General features: G+C 43.8%; 1 protein-coding gene across 1 annotated transcript; it reads left to right on the forward strand.

Annotated features, from left to right (window-relative positions):
• Window positions 1-6,195: 6,195 nt before the first annotated feature.
• On the forward strand, window positions 6,196-12,439 carry PEG10 (paternally expressed 10). The gene is given in 2 exon segments (XM_087821162.1): window positions 6,196-7,356; window positions 7,359-12,439. Coding segments are annotated over 2 exon segments (2,031 nt in total). The 5' UTR covers window positions 6,196-6,467; the 3' UTR covers window positions 8,501-12,439.
• The last annotated feature ends 9,081 nt before the right edge of the window (window positions 12,440-21,520 follow it).

Consider the following 21,520-nt stretch of genomic DNA (forward strand, 5'->3'; position numbering starts at 1 on the left):
CTTCTTTCCTCCCAGCTTGGCCAGTTCAGCATCAGCATCCTGCACCCCCTCCTTAATCTCGTACTCCCTCTAGCGGCGAGCCAGGGTAGCGAGGCATCGCCCCCACCCCCATCCTTCCCGCCCCCGCATCCCCTCCGCCCCCCTAACTCGCGGAGCACGCTGGGATTTGGCGCCCCCCTCCTCTGTTCAGCCTATATAAGGCTCCCAGTCTGCGCTCTGGGTACACGCGCTTCAACTTCGGTTGGTGTGTGTCGAAGAAACCTGACTGCGACCTGGGAGCACAGCGAACCGCGGAGAGGGTCCACCGAGCCTCGCGAAAGGTCCGCTGAGCGGGCCCGCAACCGGAGCCACTCCGGTTTGCGGAGCACCCAGCGGAGCCCTCGCCTGGCACAGGTGTGGGACCCCGTCCTTCCTGCCTTCGCAGAGGAGTCCTCGCGTGGTGAGTATGCGGTGAGGACTTTTTTTTTCAAGATCAGATTCAATCCCCATTCTTATCGGGAGATGGAGTAGCTCCCCTGAATATCTCCACACCTTGTCACGCCTTCACTGGCTGTACCCCAAAACAGAGTGGAGAAACCAAGCCTTCAGGGCTATGATTTCCAGAACCTAAGTCCAGATATGGGCTGTAGACAGACATGAGCTGCGGACAGACATGAGCTGCAGACGGACATGAGCTACAGGCCAATTTGGAATTTGCTCTTCAAATGAGCTACAAAGTGATACGCGCTGCAAACTAATTGGCGCTTCATGCGCTACAGACTGATAAGCGCTTCAATTGCGCTACAGACTGATGGGCGCTTCAGAGCGCTACAAACCAGTAGAAACGGCAACGATCTATGAGCTGCAGACCGATTTGCGCTTTAAGTGCGCTATAAAATCTAAGCTGCAGAAGATTAGCGCTACAAAAATGATACGATTGCACTACAACAGCGCTTCATTGAGCTACACGCTACAAGGCACAGGAACTGCAGAGGTACATGAGCTGCAGAACAATTTATACCCTCAAACGCTCTACAAAGTAATAACAGCTGCAGAGATATCCAAGCTGCACTGTTTGGCGCTACAAAGAAACCAGCTGTAGAGGGATGTAAGCTTCAGAGTCAAATTACTCAGTGTTCTTAGAGGGGGGAACCCCACCCTTTGTCTCTAACATACCTTTTGGAATGGCTCCCACTACGTTTTTCTGCAGGTCGGTTCTCTGCGTGCTGGTGGTGGTAGACAAAATGGAGCCCCAGGCAAAAATTAGCGTTTAACATTCTGCCTACACCATTCCTGCTATAGCAGTGGAGTGGAGGGGCCCTGCCTTGAGTGTAAAAGGGAATATTTTGGTGGTGGCAGAGCGGGCTGCCCTGCCTAGTTGGGCTTGACTGAAGTCGCGGTATAGTTGTAGCGGTGGCGCGATTCGGCGTCCAGCAACAGTTTGTGGAAACTGTTGGTTTGCTTAGTATTGGGGAGGGTTTGGGTCTGGAGGGGATTGCTCTTGTTGCATGAAATGAATCTGGCTTTTGGAGGCTGGTGGGAGGGCTTTGGGAGGGGGGATCCTGCGAGAGGCATGCAGCCAGTCTCAGACCTGCCCCGCCCATTCTAGCGCGCCTTCGTTGCGGTATCTGCTCAGAGCCGGTTTAGCGCCTCCCAGCGCCTACTTGGAGCGCGCCTCCTCCGCAGCGCGCCTCCCCAGCGCGCGCCTCCCCAGCGCGCGCCTCCCCAGCGCGCGCCTCCCCGAGCGCGCCTCCCCGAGCGCGCCTCCCCGAGCGCGCCTTCTAGACCCCGCTTCCCCAGACCCCGCCTCCCTCGGAGCCCGCCTCCTTTGAGGGGGCTCCCCTAGACCCCGCCTATCCAGAGCTCGGCCCCTCCCTAAGCCAGCCTCCTGAGTTGGCCTACAGCCCCGCCTCCACCAGAGCCGCCTGCGCCTGCGCAGTGTGAGCTATCCCCCACCCCATCGGGCCCAACTCTGCGCCTGCGCGCCTTCTCTACTTGAGCTTGGCTGCATAGCCCCGCCCTCCTGCGGTTTCTCTGCTGCACGGATTTTGCTTTTTATCCACAAGTGTCTAATAAATATAAGAATAATAGAGAACAATTAACAATCACAATTATACCTAGAATGCATAAGCACTTTTTATAAGTGCTTTGCATATGTTAAGTAACATAATCCCACAATTTAAATTTCTGATAGTGGGTTATAAAGGGTGCTTCTAGAAGCTTACATGACTGGCGCCTTTAAAGGCAATCCAACTAATTTTTACTACAAATGAAAAGTAAAAGAAAATGTTTTAAAAACTTTAATATTTAAGGGGGGGAGGTTGGCGGGATTTTGGTTTTTGGTTTTTGGGGTTTTTTGCGACACTACTGGACCTTTGTGGTGGTACATATTGGAATCCCATGCGTTGGTGGATACAAAATAAGGAACAACTTGAACTATTTCATAGGAGGTTTAAGTGGCTTTTTGGTGGTGTGCTGGCTTGGCCTCTGAGTGGGAATGAGGCGTATATCTATGTGCCTATGAAGCTAGATTTTTTTCTTGGAACTCTAGGGTATTAGCCCTGGCTAATTTTCTACATATTTATTAATTGTGCCTGGCATATGGTAGGCACTCATTAAATATGTGTTAAGTGACTAGAGTAAATTGTTTTATTCGGTGTTTTCCTTGGTGTTTGCAGGTTTTTTCTGGTGCCTTGCTCCTGGCTCTTTCCTATAGTGCATTGCTTGCCTTATCTCTTACATTTAACAGGATCTTTTAAAAAAGTACGGATTTTTTTAAACTCCAATGTAAGCTGTAATTATAATACAACACAACTAAATTAATTTAAAGTATTCAAAATAATTAGCTTTTTAAAAAATAAAAAAGCAAAAGCTAATTATTTAAATTTGGGGCAAGTGGACTATTTAATGGTACATAATTGTCATATTTAAAATTTGTGTAATGTAACATAAAGTGGTTGCATTACAAAATATAGATTGAGGGTTTTAACTGGCATTATGAAACATCTTTATAAAACAAAGTCATACTTTATTGCCAGTCAGATGTACCATGTTTCTGTTTCTAACTAAATGAAGAAATTAAAAAACCTGGTTCCATATATTATAAACCATGTGCCAGGACTTTGTTATGAGGGAGATTTGGGGGGCTTTGGCTCTCCAAATTCTGTCAACCCCACCCCTAACAAGTATACAAACGTGCTTATCATAATTACAGCTTTCATAAGTCCCCAGGTCCCTTTTACCGACCTTGACACCCTGACATCCCTCTTCTTGAAAATTTTGTATCTGCATTTTAAAGAGTTCAAACCAATGGTAAAAGTATGTGCATGTTAATGAACTTGCATTTTACAAATAGTACACATAGTACTCAAAAAGAAATTTGGACATTTGAAAATGTAAAGCAATTAAGAGTTGCTTAATGAAGTGTCATTTCCTAACAGAATGTTTAATGTACAGCAGTTTTTGGCTACAGCTGTTCTTTGGTGTGTTTGTGGAACAGAAATTTTTAGACGTCATCCTAAAGAGTCAAAGATTGAACAAATGTATGTATTTAATTCCTAAAAAGACTAACACCAAACTCTTTTTCATATATAAAAATGGCATCTGTCCCAGGTAACTTGGCTTTATACTGAATGTCATTTCAGGTTTTAGAAATGGGGACTCTTGACCCCTCCATCCCCCCAGCCTCCCAATCCTGCCCCAGTTAAGGGGGCATTTAAGGAGCTATAGTTTTGTAATTCAAATCCAGTCACAATGCTCCTGTTCCCTTGTTAACCTGTACTCCAGTTGCTGTTAAACATTTCAAAACTTTCTTTACACTGATAGTTAACCTGCCTGCCCACTGCCCTATCACTTTTAATGGTTAAAGTACTCTGGTCTGGGCATTTGTCTTTTTTAGGACTTAGAGTCCCACACCAAAATTACAATTCCTGGTGGTGGAGGCGTGAGACCTGATAGTAGTAAAGGTCAGGGGTCTGAAACTGGTGACCTTGCACGCCAAATGAGGCCCTAAATTGTTTGACCAGCACTGGATTTAAATGTTTTTAAAGAATTAAAAGAATTGAATGTATTTGGGAGGGGAGGTGTGCATCCTCAGGTTGCATAGTTGCAGCCCCTCCCTATTGTCTGAACTTCATTCTCTTCTGACTTTTATATTACCTTCCTGTCTACCAAAAGCATTTGAATTTTAAACTCTTATTGATCTTCTGTTTCCCTAAACAATTCAGTGATTGTTTGCTTAATTTCCTAATGTGTTGTTATGTTTGACCTATTATTGTGTTTTGCAGATGTTAAAACCATCAGACCTGGGCCTCAATAAAGCCCACCCATCCCAGTGACTGTGACTGACACGTAGGTTAACCTTTCTGACCTGGTTCAGTCTGCACCAGGCCTTTTCAGAAATCTGTGTTTTGAAAGCATTAATTTCTACAGGACAGAAATGGCACCTGAGTCACCTGACCTGTGCTTATTAGTTTTTCAATAGGACAATAAAATTCTTTATTAATTAAATTTAATAAATAAAAATTGTATTATTTTGTGACCTTATATTCTGAGTGTCACCAATACAATTGTCTTTAAGGAGTTGGAAATGAAACCAAATGTCAAACTATGATGTGTTAATTGCATCTTCTAATTTTTTTAAACATGAATATTTTATCTTGAATGTCAACTCATTTTTTGTATCCTAAGGTATTAAAGTAATTAAATAGAAAGTTAAAACTATTTAAATGGCACAGTAAATCTGTCCAGTAAGGACTCTGCTGTATAGCCACTCTTTGGAGAGGCCACAAAAACAGCACAGGGCACAGGGCATAGGGTGTCAGGGTTGGGGCAAGGGAGGGGCCTAAAGGATTAGGAGGGGTCTTAGGAAAGAAGGAGGAAGGGGTATTTCTCTACAGCCAGGGACAGAGCTGAAGCTTACAGGTATATTTTATTACCACCACCGTTTTTGCTTTTCAATTGTACCCTCCTATTGGTTGAAATCGTAGTTATTTTTCACCTAACTTCTCTGAATAACACGTTTATCTTTGCATTTTTATTTTATGTAATTAATTTGGTATACATTTTCATTCGTATGGGTCAGAGAGGAACAGTATTGACAAGTTAGAATTTAGTGCATAGGCAGTCTGCCTACTTTATACATTATATTTCTAAACTTTTGAGCACTTTCCTAGAGTTTTCCAAAAATGAAAATTTGATGCTCATTAAAAAATCATTGAAAAGTTAAAATAATTTAATCTAAATACATTTAACCCTATGTTTAGAAAGTATGCAGACTCTGTGATGATTTATTGTATGTGTGATTTGTCACCATACATATAGTTAGGGACGTGTAGTCTCTCCCATATCCACAACCCCCACACCACTATCCTACACTAAATTAGCCCTAGGAGTTTAGCCCTATCCCACACTAAATCACAAACTTTCACGTAGGGCAGCACTGGCAAATTTTGTTTAAAAAGCAGGGATTACAAACTTGTGGCCTGCAAGTCAAACGAGGCCCTGGGTTTGTTTGATCCACACAGTATTTTAAAAAATACTATCTTTAGGTGGGAAATGCATGCCCAGGTTGCCATAGTTGCAGCCCCTCCCTGTTTTAATACCAACTTCTTTACACAGAAAGTAACCTTTTTTGTTTTCTTATTAGTAATTTTATTAATATCAGCTAACAGTTATTGAAAACTCACTATATGCTTTACCTGAATTATTTAATTAAATCCTTATTATAAGTTTGAGGTGTACTATTATTGGGCTTCTTCCAGTGTCCCATTTTATATATAAAGCCCAGCTCCTCCTAGGAGGTAGCAACTGATGTTTGTTGATGCCTACATAAAAGGAAGGAAAAACTGACATACACATGTTGCTGCTCAGTGCCACTTCTGTCCCGTAGGGCATTCAATGTGGGAAATCAAATTATGGCTTGAAAATTAATTTAGACAACGCATACTGTTGATAGTTATATATTGTCGAATCATAATGAACAGGTGACTTTGGAGGAGAAAAGTCACTTGGAAATCAAAAAGAGGGGTTTTTCCCCATTATCGATTGTTTCTTTGTAGAGGTTTTGTTTGTTTATTAACTATTAATCTAAGCAAGTAAAGAGATACTTTACTCACATATTTAAAGTACTTAGTGGATACTTTAAACGCTAAATTGTTCTTTGTGTTGTGCTGCTTTGACCGTATATGTTGAATTATGCTTCTATCATTTACAGAAACAGAAAACTCTTGAAAACCAAAAGAAGAAAGGGTGGAAGAGGAGGCCAGGATCCAGGCCTCCGCCCGCACAGGAGCGAAGCTACGCCCGGGAGGTTCCCTCCCACCCCGGCTTTCACCCTGGGGCCCGACTGCCCACCTCCTCCCCCTCCTCCCCCCCCTAACGACCCCTCCTCCCCACGCAGCTGCCAAGGCGGCCAGTACCTGCCCAACCTGGCCGAGCGCCGGCGGGAGGATCTCTCCGAGGAGATCAACAACCTCCGGGAGAAGGTCATGAGGCAGTCGGAGGAGAACAACAACCTGCAGAACCAGGTGCAGAAGCTCACCGAGGAGAACTCGAACCTGCGCGAGCAAGTGGAGCCCGCGCCGCCCGAGGAGGAAGACGAGCTGGAGCTGCGCGGCGCGGCGGCGGCGGCGGCCCCGCCCCCCCCGGAGGAGGAGGAGTCCCCCGAGGACCTGCCCGAGAAGTTCGACGGCAACCCCGACACGCTGGTTCCTTTCATGTCCCAGTGCCAGCTCTTCATGGAAAAGAGCACCCGCGATTTCTCCGTCGACCGCATCCGCGTCTGCTTCGTGACCAGCATGATGACCGGCCGCGCCGCCCGCTGGGCCTCCGCCAAGCTGGAGCGAGCCCACTACCTGATGCACAACTACCCGGCCTTCATGACCGAGATGAAGCACGTCTTTGAAGACCCGCAGCGGCGAGAGGCGGCCAAGCGCAAGATCAGACGGCTGCGCCAAGGCATGGGGTCGGTCGTGGACTATTCCAATGCTTTCCAGATGATTGCCCAGGACCTGGATTGGAACGAGCCCGCGCTCATCGACCAGTACCACGAGGGCCTCAGCGACCACATCCAGGCGGAGCTCTCGCGCCTCGAGGTGGCCAGGTCGCTGCCCGGGCTCATCAGCCAGTGCATCCACATCGAGCGGAGGCTGGCCAGGGCGGCCGCCGCGCGCAAGCCGCGCTCGCCGCCGCGCGCGCTCGTCTTCCCGCGCATCTCCGCCCACCACCAGGCGGACCCCACGGAGCCCGTGGGCGGCGCGCGCATGCGCCTGACCCAAGAAGAGAAGGAGCGACGCCGGAAGCTCAACCTGTGCCTCTACTGTGGGAACGGGGGCCACTACGCCGACAACTGTCCTGCCAAGGCCTCGAAGGCTTCGCCGGCGGGAAACTCCCCGGCCCCGCTGTAGAGGGACCTTCAGCGACCGGGCCGGAAATAATAAGGTCCCCACCAGATGATGCTTCATCTCACCTGCAAGTGATGCTCCAGATTCACATTCCGGGCAGACACACCCTGTTCGTCCGAGCCATGATCGATTCTGGTGCTTCTGGCAACTTCATTGATTACGAATACGTTGCCCAGAATGCGATTCCTCTGAGGATCAAGGACTGGCCAATCCTTGTGGAAGCGATTGATGGACGCCCCATAGCCTCGGGCCCCGTTGTCCACGAAACGCATGACCTGATCGTCGACTTGGGAGATCACCGTGAAGTGCTGTCCTTCGATGTGACGCAGTCCCCGTTCTTCCCCGTCGTCCTGGGGGTGCGCTGGCTGAGCACACACGACCCTAACATCACCTGGAGCACCCGATCGATCGTCTTTGATTCCGAATACTGCCGATACCACTGCCGGATGTATTCTCCAATACCACCCCTTCTGCCGCCGCCAGCGCAGCCGTCCTTTTACTACCCGGTGCGGTACTACTACGTGCAGAACGTGTACACCCCGGTGGACGAGCACGTCTACCCCGAGCACCGCCTGGTGGACCCCGCCATAGAGATGATTCCCGGGGCGCACAGCATCCCCAGCGGACACGTGTACTCGCTGTCCGAGTCCGAAATGGCAGCTCTGCGCGATTTCGTGGCCAGGAACGTGAAGGATGGGCTGATCACCCCAACCATCGCGCCCAACGGGGCCCAGGTCCTGCAAGTGAAACGAGGGTGGAAGCTGCAAGTCTCTTACGACTGCCGAGCTCCCAACAACTTCACCATCCAGAATCAGTACCCTCGGCTCTCCATCCCAAACCTGGATGACCAAGCCCACCTGGCTTCGTACACCGAATACATACCTCAGATACCCGGATACCCGTCGTACCCGGCCTATGGCTCGTACCCGACCTACCCCGTCGGATTCGCCTGGTACCCCGTGGGACGAGATGGACACGGGCGCCCGCTCTATGTCCCCGTGATGATCACCTGGAATCCGCACTGGTACCGCCAGCCTCCGGTGCCCCAGTACCCGCCGCCGCAGCCGCCGCCCCCGCCGCCGCCGCCGCCGCCGCCGCCGTCCTACAGCAGCCTGTGAATGCCGCCGTGTCCCTCGGGACCTCCGCCCTCAGAAGGCGTCCCTGCTCAGCTTCTCTGTCAGTGACTGTGTGCCGCAGTGGACTGCTGTAGCTCCGGGCCAGCCTGAGCTGCCGTCCTCTCTGCAACGGCCGCAGGAGGTCAGGGCCGCCGCCCTGGACTGGCACACACCCTAAAAGCACCAAAAGAGCTCCAGCATTTTCTGGGAGCCACAGAATATGGACCAACAAATTCTCTCTCCGTTTCCCACCTTTAACTGCCAATGCTAACCTAAAATTCCTAACGCGTTTACGGCCCAGCGGATCTTGGAAACCTTGGATGAGCCTTTACAGAGAAGCTGATGCCAACACAGGAAATGCTGTTTTCTTTCTGGAGGGGGAGAGCTTGAGGAGGACATGACTTTCCTTGCAGTTTCGGTACCCTCTCTGCATCGCCGGAGGACCGACGCCTTATTAAGGAAGCCACAATTATTGGTGCAGTGCGAAACGGCTTCCGTGATCTTTGCTGCACCCTTAGGAACTTCACCATCTGCAAACTTCTCTTTCACGGTTCTGTTAATTCTCAAGGAGCAGCAACTTGACCGGTTCTCCCAGGAGCAGGCAAAAACCCCTGCAACAGAAACACCTCAAGCTTGAGAAGGAAGCGCCCTTTCAGACAGACTCTTGCATGTTGAGTGTGCCTTCACATCCTGGTGCAAACCACACGTACCCAAGAACTCTGGCTTTGTCACAACACCTCACCATTGTCATGCCAGCAGTGGCTTCCACAGAATGATAAGCCTGGCAACCAGAAACTGTTGGTGGCTCCAAGCCTGTTGGTATTTGTGAAACGTGACCACCTGTCCATCATGTCTGAGGGCTGATGAGTGGCAAATGAATCACTGGAAGTCTTGGGAGCATGTGTCCACATCTCTGCCTCCTTACACATCTGGGCATTTCATCGTCACTAAACTGTAGCATCAGGATGCTTAGAGAAGGAGAATGATTTTAGCGCCCAGGCACACTCTTATGCCTGGGAGGGGTGTCTTTGAAGAAGAGAAAAATGGGGCACTGGACACTGTCTTGAGGATGTGGACTACTTTAGTGAGCTACAAATCCAGCTGCCGATGAATGAAAGGTCTCTGAAAGCAACTCGGATGACTCGAAGCAACAGACAACACGAGTGTTGTCTTCGATCCAGTGACATCATCTGGTGTCTCCTGGATGCTTTGTGCTAACCTGGGAATGCCTGACTTCCTTTAGCCTGGTCCCTTGCTACTGCCTTGAAGTGTTTGTCTAACCTCTCTTTCTGTTTAATTCTTTACTACTGCCATTAACCCTGCTGCAGGATTTGTGTCGCCCTTCCTGCCTGGTTGCCGAGACTCCATTTCGCTGCCGTGCGTGGGGAAGAAGATGATGATTGAAGGGGTGTGTGTTTCAACACACAGTCGCCAGTTGCCAAAACACAGTTTAAGCAGCAGAGAACAACATGGTATATATTTCAAATTGTCTATCAGGAAGAGGAGTCTAATGGTGAAGTTTCACTTGTCATCAACATCTTTTAACATATTCATCATCCACCCTTATTCTTGCATGTTTAAATACTTAAATGTTTTAGCTGTAGATTAGTGGTGTCCTTTAACAGTGTTTTAAAGTGGTGACTGCTCAAATATTATTTCCATTGAATTACAAAGTACTATTCAGTTCTTATTGTGTTAGAGTTAAGCTAATTAAAACCGATGAGTAATGTAGTGTAAAATACTTAACTGTGAACTCTTACAAACACTGTGAATGGAGGCTCCTCGGAACTGGAGTTTTGTATAATAGTTCATCTTGTTCATCTTCAATCTTTTATTTTAACATCATATATAATTTCAATTTAATCAATTAGGCCTTTAAAAATCTGATGAAAAATATACAAATTCAATTGGCTATTTAATCCAGAATAACTTTCTTTTACTTTTTCAATGGAATCAGAAAACTTGTCAGTCACTCGTGTGTTTTAGAGTACGTGATTATTTTTAAATGGTGCATTTGTGCTTCTGGACTCATTTGAAGCGTCGCTTCAGTTTACCTCAGATACCAATCCATCCTCCATATATTTGAATTCAAGTTGTGTTGTGTCAAATTTACAGTTGTCAATTGATCTTCAAGCTGCAGGGGGCCTAGAAATGGGTCTTCGTCTGCAGCTGCAGCATGTGCACACGGACATTTGCCATCACTGCAAGCGAAAGTCTGGAGATGTTGGCCGGCGACGACAACAGTCAGGGAGAGTGTGGTGGTATGGGTGTCCATCCAACGCAAGGATGAAGTCCCTGACACACACGGCTGTTTAGTAAAGCTTGTGAAAAACTTTTGGCAGTGTGTACTATGTTCTCTTGCTATATATGCTATCTATAAATGTAGGTGTTAAGGATAAGTAATTTCAAATTTATTGTTCTGTAGCATCAGAATTTTACTAAGTTTCCTTTCAATCAAATGATTTATCTTGTTGCTATTGATCAAATTTGTGTTAATTGGATACTTTAAAATTTTGGGGCATTTTCCAACAAAGATGCCTTTATTCTTAAGAAAGGAAAGAGTAAAATAATTAAATCTCTAAAGAAGTTAGAAAGGGAGCAAACTAAAAACAAAGGAGATAAATAAATCAATATCAATTATTAAACAAAGCCAACAGTCAACCCTTTGAAACAAATTGGCAAAATTGATTGACTTTTGGCCCAAATTTGCAGTTAATTAAAAAATCGAGGAAGAAGAAGATATGAGCTCCCATTTTTAGGCAAACTCGGAGAGAGCTAGCTAGCTGAGGTCATCGTGCTGGGATATAGAAGAAGTTTACATTTCTGAAGGGTCAGTTTAGTTTGAGCTATGAGGTATTTGTATTAGATGCTGGAAAATGAAGAATTAGTTTGATTAAATCATGTGAGGTAGCACAGTGAACTAGCAGGTGCACAGAATAAGAGGGGCACATCTATATAGTGCAGTCTGGATTTCTGTTTAAGTTTGCAGGTACCTCTTAGACTTCTGAATTGATCCAGTTGTCATCTACCACAGACAGCTAACATCAGATTGAATTCCAAGATTGGCAACAAAGAACACTGCTGGGAAAGACCTGGGCAGAAAGGAAGGACCACCTGCAGAGATGAAAAGCCGGGTGGGAACCACACTACATTTTCATCTAAAGAAAGAAAGCACATCTTGTGGGAATGAAAGTTCTTTGTTGTTTCAGATTGTAGAATGCTATTGAATTGGTCTGTGGAAAATTGTATTGTTTTTATTTCTTTGTGTAATCAGTTTAAGTAATAGGGGATATATATAATCATAAGTAATTTTAGGGTGGGAGGGATTATTAAGTAATCTTAAGTGGGTGGGATTAGTTAAACAGCATGATTATTATTAGATATCTCTATAAGTAGACATGTGTACTTGTGATCCTTTACCCTGTGATTGCTACCCTTAATCATTTCAAATAAATTCGGAGGGAACTGCAGGGAGATTAAACCTATTTAGGGTGACTTGAACATGGAAAAAACCCTAGTGGGATAAAGTTCAAAGGTGATCGCATAGATCATTAAATAGATCATTTAATGCCCTGGGTGTTAACTCCAGGGACTGAGATTGTGAGCAGAGCCTTTAGAGAGTTACAGGGTGGATAGATACCCTTTGAGAAATTGTTGCTGAAATGACATTGATAAAGATGAATGTTGAATATTCATGGAAGTTATACAAAAATGATTAATAAGAAATGAAAGCGATGAATAAAAAACGTTGCTCCCATCAGTCGCCCTCCTCTTTACCTCTTCTCCCTACCCCTACACCTTCTACCTACTCTTGTCCCACATCTCTACCCTTCCCCATTATTATCACTGTATTCTCTTTACTCTTTCTTTCTCTCTAATTACTAATATTGTATTGATGTTATAATAAATTCAATTAATAAAGATTTAGTGGTTAAGTGCAAATTGTGTCCTGATCATTTCAGCGTCCACCAGCAACAAGGGAATAGGGTGGGGGAGTGGAGGGTAAGGGAGTGAACAGGGTGGGGGAGTTGGGGGTGGGGAGTGGAGGGGTGAGGGAGTGGACAGGGTGGGGGAGTGGAGGGTAAGGGAGTGAACAGGGTGGGGGAGTTGGGGGTGGGGAGTGGAGGGATGAGGGAGTGGACAGGGTGGGGGAGTGGAGGGTAAGGGAGTGAACAGGGTGGGGGAGTTGGGGGTGGGGAGTGGAGGGGTGAGGGAGTGGACAGGGTGGGGGAGTGGAGGGTAAGGGAGTGAACAGGGTGGGGGAGTTGGGGGTGGGGAGTGGAGGGGTGAGGGAGTGGACAGGGTGGGGGAGTTGGGGGTGGGGAAATGGGCAGGGTGGGGGAGTGGACAGGGTGTGGTGTGGTGGGAGAAGGGCAAAGGAAGATGGAGGAAGGAGGAGGGTGGGGCAGTAGGGGGTGAGGTGGGCTATGGGAAGAAGGGGTGTGGAGTTGGTAAGTTTGGAAGTCGGGGGTGGGGAGTGGAATAAAGAATACATTAAGCAAGCCTGTATCAATTATCCAGAACATTCCAGGAAATCAACTAAATTGTTACAGCTGCAAAACTTGTGTAAAATAAAGTCACATTAATAGTAACTATTGACATAATATAAAAAAGTTAAAGCTGCAAAGCTTTAACACAAAACAAAGATTCTGTTGACACTATTGACTATTACATTATATATTGACAATATATAAAAATTTATTTTTAATACCAATTTTACTTGGAATACTTGAAATTTATTAATTGAAAATTATAAAAAACATTTGTGAGGACAAAAAGGAAGACATACCAAATGAAGGCAGGTAGTGATGTGTGGGAAGTTAACAAACATGTTTTTAATACCAATTAACACAATATCAAAATGATTGTGTAAGTCATTTATAGAAAAATGACAAATGAAGTTTGTGAGGCACTCAATCCTATCAGATACTCAAAACAATGACGTCAGAGTTGAATAATAATAGATTACATATAGAAAACCTGAACTAAATAGCTGTAATTATGTCAATACATTATGCTGTATACTATAAACTTATATAATGATGTATGGCAATTAGGTCTCAATAAAACTGGAAAGAAAGCCAGATTGCCAGCTCATCCCAACCCCACCTCCACCAAAACAAAACAAAAACACCATCTGAAAAGGGGACTCCATGTATCAGTTTTGAAGAGCTACTGGGTTCCTATGACATGCTGGTCACTTAGAGAGGTTTATTGAGAAGGACACATGGATTACGGTGACTAAATGGGAAGACCTGGGGTAATATGAAATCACAACTAAAAGCTCTCCTGGGAAGCAGGGTGCCCTGCGTAGTTGTCCATCTAGCCCGGAGTTCACAGACTTCCACAGAGTGCAGCCCGGTGGGTAGAGCTGGAGAACTGGGCCCGCGATCAAATGACTATCAAATGCCTGTTGGGGGCTTACTTACTTAAACAACGTGGTGTAAAATACTAGTAATTAAATCACTCTGAAAGGAAATTGAAATATCCTATTCACCCCTGTTTTTTATACTTAGACTCCCCATCCGGGCCCCCACCGCTCCCCATAAATCACACGATTAGACAAAACTGAAGGGAAACAATAAAAGTTGCTGAGCCTCAAGACTGTATTACATTTTATTATGCAGCCGGATCACAAGGCTAGTCCAGAAAATTAAACTCACCATACACGGCAATTGTAACATTTGTTAAAAGCCATACCAAGTGGCTTCCCAGAGAGATATCAACAAATCTATTTATAGCTACAGAAATTGCTTAAAGAAGCCCTCTTATCCAGTGTAGTCCATGCCAGTCATTAATCAAAAACAATTGTTTAAAATGAGGACTTAACCATATTAACGTAAAACACATAAATGTTCATTCATTGGTCGGTCTTGATAGAGGCCAGTTTCACTGATTGGAGCTCTGAGTTACCTTCTTGAATAAATTACATCAGTAACACAAAATAAGTAACACAACATTGAGAAATACAAAACGTTTAAAAACATATAAAAGAAATTAAATATTAGTGTGGAAGAGAATCACTTTTGATCATTACCTCAAAAAATACACTAATGAATTCCAAATAAATCAAAAAGAAAGAAGAGCTTAATGGTGGGGAGGGTAAACAAATTATTCAGGGAACAATAATAGCAATCAAAACTAAGATGAATGGTTTTTAATTCATAGAGAACATACACAACAAGAATGAGGAAATATTTGGTGCATACCTAAAAAATATGTGGTCACTAACTTATTACCCAAACACCTAATATTTTCCTGAAGCAATTAAATACCCAACCCCCACCCTTTACTTTTTTCTGGCTTCTTTGAGTACATCTAGAGAAATTTAGATGGATAATTAATTAATTAAATGAATGAATGAGTAAATGGATAGATGAATGGACAAACGGATGGATAGGTAAATGAATAAATGTGTCTGTGTGTGTTAAATAATCATTGATTTCTTTTAATGTGCCAGGCACTAGGTTAGCTATTGGGGGACACAATGCACAGAACTTACACTGAGATACCTAATGCAGTTGAAGGATGAGCACCCAATGACTCTCCAGCCAGATACTCCAACTTTCCTAGGCATCATGGTTGCCCAAGTCATTTGGGAAAAGGCACTATTACATCATCATCATTTAGTGCTGACAAAGAATTGTTTCTAATTTTGGGCATTTGAGTTTTTTTCTAGAATATACTCAGTTTCTTAAATGTTTCCTTATTTTTATTAGTGTTTGAGAATTCAGAAGGATCAACAAGAGAGAGACTAGATAGTTCTTTCCTCCCAAATTAACCTCCCAAGAAGCCCTTTTAGCGCACAACAAAACTCCCTAATTCCATTCCCAGATAATCCCTAGAGATAGTTGACACATTACATTAGGAATCCTGCTTCCTGGTAACTCAAAATAATTTATAGAATGACATTTGACCCAAGACAATAACTCTAAAGAGAGAGAAAGTGAACCTCTGAAAGATCATTAATTACTGTTTTATATCTGGCTTTCTAGTCCTTACATAAGAAAATCACTGAATTAAAATTAATTATCACCTACATAACTTGTATCATTGGCTACTTCTTCTCAAGGGGCCCATGTCATAAACCAAGAAAGAAATAGGTAGATACTGTATCCTGACACAGCCCCTCATGAAAATTCATTATAGATAAAATTCTCTTTAAAATTAATAAAAACACATTCTTTCTATTGTATTTTTAAGAGTTTTCATCATTTGCAGCTTAGCTCTGTTTTCCTCCATCCTACAAATTTTGATGTTATATTTTTATTTTCATTAAGTTTAAACTTTTTATAATTTTTTGTGGTTTCCTTTTTGACCCATGTGTTATTTAGATGTATGTTTTTTAATCTCCAAATATTTGGGAAATTTTCAGATCTAGCTTTTCTTAATCTGGTTTAATTCCATTGTGGTCTTATAGCACACTTCGTATGATTTCTATTTTTTTAATTTATGTCCTAGATTGTAGGCTACTTTTGTAAATGTTGTATAAGGGCTAGAGAAGAATATGTATTCAGTTGTTATTATATAGAGTATTGCATAAATGTCAATTAGATAAAGTTGATAGATAGTGCTGTTCCAGTCAATTGTATTATTCTTGATTTTCTTCCTGTTTGATCTATGCATTACCTAAGAAAGGGGATTTGAAGTCTTCACATATAATAGTAGATTTATCTATTTCTCCTAACAGTTTTATCAGGTTTTTTTTCTTTTTTACTTTAGTGTGGTGGTGGTGGTGGTGGTGGTGGTGGTTGTGGTGGGTGGGGGCAGTTTTATCAGTTTTGCCTCATATATTTTGAAGGCCTGCTGCTGTCTTCCTGGAGAATTAACAACTTTAACATTATATAATGTATGTTTTTATCCTTAATAATTTTCTTTTCTAAAGCCTACTTTTTAAAAAAATTCATATAGCTACTCTAGCTTTCTTATTGATGTTAGCATAATATTTCTTTCTCCATCCCTTTACTTTTAATCTATTTATGTCTTTACAGTTACAGTAGCTTTTTTTGTAAATAACGCACTGTATAGTTCGGTTTGATTTTTAACCACGCTGACAATCTCTGTCTTTTAACTATTATATTTAGACTACTCACATTTAAAGTGAATATTGATATAGTTTGATTAATATATTCCTTGTTTATAACTTTTCTATTCATTGTACTTTTTGGGGGGATTGTTTGTTTCTTTTTTCTCTTTTTCTGTTTTCTGTGCTTCAATGGAATGTTTCATGATTCCACTACCTCATCTTTAAGCATACTAATTATACTTTTTTTTAAGGTAGAAATTATCAAATTGCATTTATTTTTTTTATTTTTATTATTATTATTTTTTAAATTTATCTTTATTGTTGAGAGTATTACAGGTGTCCCATTTTTTCTCCCCAATTGACCCCCTACTTTGCTCCCACCCCCTCCCCAGGCCTTCACCCCGTTCTTAACTGTGTCCATGGGTTATGCATATATGCATATAACTTCTTTGTTAATCTCTTCCCACCCTCCACCCCCCTTCCCTCTTTCCTCTGAAATATGATCGTCTGTTGCATGTGTCACTGTCTCTGGATCTATTTAGTTCCTCAGATTCTTTTGTTCATTAGCTTCTTCTTAAAGAAGACCCTTCTACTTTTCCTGTAGTGCTGGTCCGGTGATGATGAACTCCTTTAGCTTTTTCTTATCCGTGAAGCTCTTTATTTGACCTTCAATTCTAAATGATAGCTTTGCTGGGTAGAGTAATCTTGGTTGTAGTTCCATGTTTTTCATCACTTTGAAAATTTCTTGCCACTCCCTTCTGGCCTGCAAAGTTTCTGTTGAGAAATCAGCTGACAGTTGTATGGGTGCTCCCTTGTAGGTAACTAATTGCTTTTCTTTTGCTATTTTTAAGATTCTCTCTTTGTCTTTAACCTCTGGCATTTTAATTATGATGTGTTTTGCTGTGGGCCTCTTTGGGTTCCTCTTGTTTGGGACCCTCTGTGCTTCCTGGACTTGTAAGTCGATTTCTTTCCCCAGGTAGGGGAAGTTTCCTGTAATTATTTTTTCAAATAGGTTTTCAATTCCTTGGTCTCTTTCTTCCCCTTCTGGCATCCCAATAATATGAATGTTGGCCACTTGAAATTGTCCCAGAGGCTCCTTATACTATTTTCATATTTCTGGATTCTTTTTTTTTTTTTTTCCTCTTCTGGTTGGGTGTTTTTTGTTTCCTCATGTTCCAAATTGCTGATTTGATTCTCAGTGTCCTCTACTCTACTGTTGATTCCATGTAAATTATTCTTCATTTCAGTTCCTGTAGCTTTCATTTCAAATTGGTACTTTATTATGTTATCGATTTTCTCAGTTATTTCCCTAATAGTCTGCTTAAATATCCTTATAAAAAAAATTTTGAACTCTGTATCTGTTAGCTTGCTTGATCTATTTCATTTAGTTCCTCTTCTAGAGATTTCTTCTGTTCTTTCCTTTGTGACATGTTTCTTTGCCTCCACATTTTGGCTGCTTCCAGGTGTTTGTTTCTATGTATTAGGTAGAACTGCTATGTCTCCTGGAATTTGTAGAGTGGTTTTGTGTAGTAGGTGTCCTGTAGGATCCAGTGGCTCAGCCTCCCCAGTCACCAGAGCTGGGCCTTCTAGGTGCTCCCCTGTGTGGGCTGTGTGCACTGTCCTGCTGTAGTGGAGCCTTGGTTGCTGTTGGGATCCCTGGGAAGAACTGACCCCCAGGCCAATCAGCTGTGAGGACCAGCTGCAACTACAGCCAGAGAGCTGCTGTGCTGGAGACACCCCTATGGGTCAGGATTTACTTCAGTGGGGCTTTGGTGTTCACCAAGTGCGACCCTTGAGTGTCACTTGTGGGTGTGGTAGGGTTGTAATCCAGCGTGGTCGAGTCTGGGGCCTCCTGGGAGGTGCAAAGTCAGCCTCTGCCAGTGCCTTGCCCAGGGCCACCCAGCATGAGCTACTCAGCAAACAGTAGTTGGCTGCTACTTGTGCTGGGCTTGGAGGTGCCCAGGAGAGGCCAAGCTATGAGCCAATGCAGCTGCACTGGGGCCAGGCCTGGGGCCGCTTATCAAGCCATATGGGGCCCGCTGCTGCTTGTTTGAGAGATTTTAGGAAAGTCCTAAGCATGAGGCTCAAGAGGCCACTTGCACAGAAAAGCCCCTGGAAATGGCCTGGATGAGCTGCAGGTGGGGAGGGCGGGGCCTCCGGGAATCACGGGGCGGGGCCAAAGGTGAGTCAGGTGCTGGCGATTCAAATATGGCGCCTGCCTGCGGGCTGTGTGCGGAGAGGACCCGCCAAAGGAGCCATGGCCTCCGCCAGCCCTTCTGCCTGGGAGGAAGCCGCCCTCCGCCTCTCGCCCAGATCTCAGGCAGGTTAGTTCCTCCCCGAGTGTCCCAGGTCCTTTCAGGCTGCTGCCCGGCGCTGGGCTCAGAGGGAGCGTCCGAGTGAGTCCGTGCCGGGCCCTTTAGGAGGAGCTGCTGGGGCTCCCGCAGCCTCCGCGACCCTCAGGGATAGTCCCTGCTGGTTTCACAGCCCGGAGTTGTGGGGACATCTCTTCCTGGCCCTGGAGCCCTGGGCTGGGGGCCTGCTGTGGGGCTGGGACCCCTCACTCCTCTGGGAAACCCCCACCGCCGAGATTCCCTCCCGGGTTTAACCCGGGGCATCGGGTGTGGGTCCAGGGCCTTGTGGCGGCGATTCAGCCCTGAACCACCCACGTCTCCGCCCCTCCTCCCGGCCTCGGTGCTTCTTCAGCTCCCTGGTTGTGGGGCTTCTGTGCAGCCAGATCTCAGGAGGCTCTGAGTGATGGTGGTTCTGTGTTTTAGTTATGATTTTGATGTGATTGTGGGAGGCGGCGGGTGCAGCTGTTACCTACGCCACCATCTTGTTTCTCTCTGTTCTTTTAAAAAAATAAGTTAGAAGGGGTTGCCCTGGAGTTTGTGATATTTATTTTTAACTAATAGAATTTTACCCTTAAATAAGAAGGGAGGCTAGGAAAGCAAGTGTCTGGTTTCTACCTCGGCAATGCTCATAAGGTGGGAAATTCTGCAAATATTGGAAAGATATTCAAAATTGCTGAGCAGCTAGAAAGAATGACAAGTGTCTATTATATACTTAATTAACTATTTTTTTATATGTTCTACCTCGTTGCTTAGTGCCTAAAACAGCAAATTCCTTTCTACTTTATCTTCTAGTCATTAGGTTGTTCTACAAATATTTTATTACTTTTCAATCGTACAATTTTCTGTCATGCTTTTAATTTCTAAGAATCCACTTGTTCTGATGATAGTTTCATTCTTTGTATACAATAAACTTGCAAATCTATCTGAAGAAATGAATTTTAAATATTTAGAAAGTTATCTTTTTTCTCCATATTTGTGGATTCACTTTGGTTTCTCTTTTTCTTGCTATTTGTCTTCCTCAAAATGTCTGGTAAGTCTTTTTTTTTTTTTTTAATTTATATTTATAAATGGAGGATTTGGTTCATCAGTTGAGGTGTCATGAAGTTCCTTGGCCATTTTCAAGCTTTCTTTCTTAGCAATAACTGTCCCCCAAAAGCATGAGTAACTTTAGGGTTCCATCAGTGTGGTGGGGAAATTTTTAAGAAATGCTTCTTGCTAGAGAATAAAGGATGGCTTTTCTGAAGCAGAAAAATAAAAAGCAGACCAACAACCTACTGACCTTCCTGACATGGTGAGATAAGGAAAGGACCACTGTGATCCAACTCCTTTCACCCTGAAACTACATGTCCTTGTTTTTTCATGTCCATTCATGTTCATTTGAGGGTCAGATTTTAGTTTTTTATCTTAGTCCAGCCCAGGAGTTAATAGTGGATCTTCATTCTACATGAATCTCCATTTCCACCTTGTTTAACTCTTCTAACCTATAGATTAAAGACTATTCAGGTTGGTACTGTCCAACTACTGCACAATTGTGTAATGAATTGTTTCAATGATGGGCCTGTGACCAGATCCCATTACCAACTCTACTGACTCAATGCTTTGCATTCCTCTGAGGTTTCTAGCACTCATCCTGCTATCTAATGTATATTTTATAGAATTCTTCAAATTTTCAGTATGATGATGACACACCCTGCTTTGTCTCCAGTGCTGTTATGATTTGTTCCTTTTCTTTCACTTCTGTTCTTCTAGGTGACTTTTACAAACAAAAGCAAGTAATATCTGTTATCTTGGTGCGGTGACCATATTTGTTTTTTACACCTCACAATGGGTAACCAAATCACTGGGTAGAATCAGAATGAACAGGTTCGCTGAGACTAGATATGCATTGGTCTGATTGAAAATTCAAACTTTTCATCTGCATATTTGGCATTTGTGCTTTGGCCAAGATTCTTGGACATGGGTATCTTTATTATATTACTTTTAAAATGCAAAATGTTATTTGATGTTTGTACAAGTTATTTCTGTACTTCTGAGAGAAATGTTTTCTTAGCTTATCTGAACCACATATGCAGTCATTAACATAAAAACATATGTTAACGTACTTATATTTTTCATATAAAGATGAAAATGTTTGTGATGGCTATTCTGGAAGGTGGAATTTTGAGTGATGGTTTTGCTTTTAGATCATATTTTCTAAGGTTTCTACAATAAATGTGTGTAATTAAAAAGGGAGCATTTAGCCCGGTTGGGTGTGGCTCAGCGGTTGAGCATCGACCTAGGGTCCAGGTGATCAGGGTTCGATTCCCAGTCAGGGCACATGCCCAGGTTGCAGGCTCAATCAATGACTCTCTCATCATTGATGTTTCTATCTCTCTCTCCCTCGCCTTTCCTCTCTCTGAAATTAATAAAGATATATTTTAAAAAAAAAAAGGGGAGCAGTTAGCCCTGGTTGGTGTGGCTCAGTTGGTTGAGCATCTTCGCATGCACTGAGAGGTCAGCAATTCAATTTCCAGTCAGGGCACATGCCTGGGTTTCGGGCTTGATCCCTGGTAGGGGAGCATGCAGGAGGCAGCCGGTTGATGGTTCTCTCTCATCAATGCTTCTCTCTCTCTCCCTCTCCCTTTATCTTTCTCTCTAAAATCAATA

The sequence above is a fragment of the Miniopterus natalensis genome, chromosome 10 (assembly GCF_054644295.1).
Source record: "Miniopterus natalensis isolate mMinNat1 chromosome 10, mMinNat1.hap1, whole genome shotgun sequence".
Taxonomy (NCBI): domain Eukaryota; kingdom Metazoa; phylum Chordata; class Mammalia; order Chiroptera; family Miniopteridae; genus Miniopterus; species Miniopterus natalensis.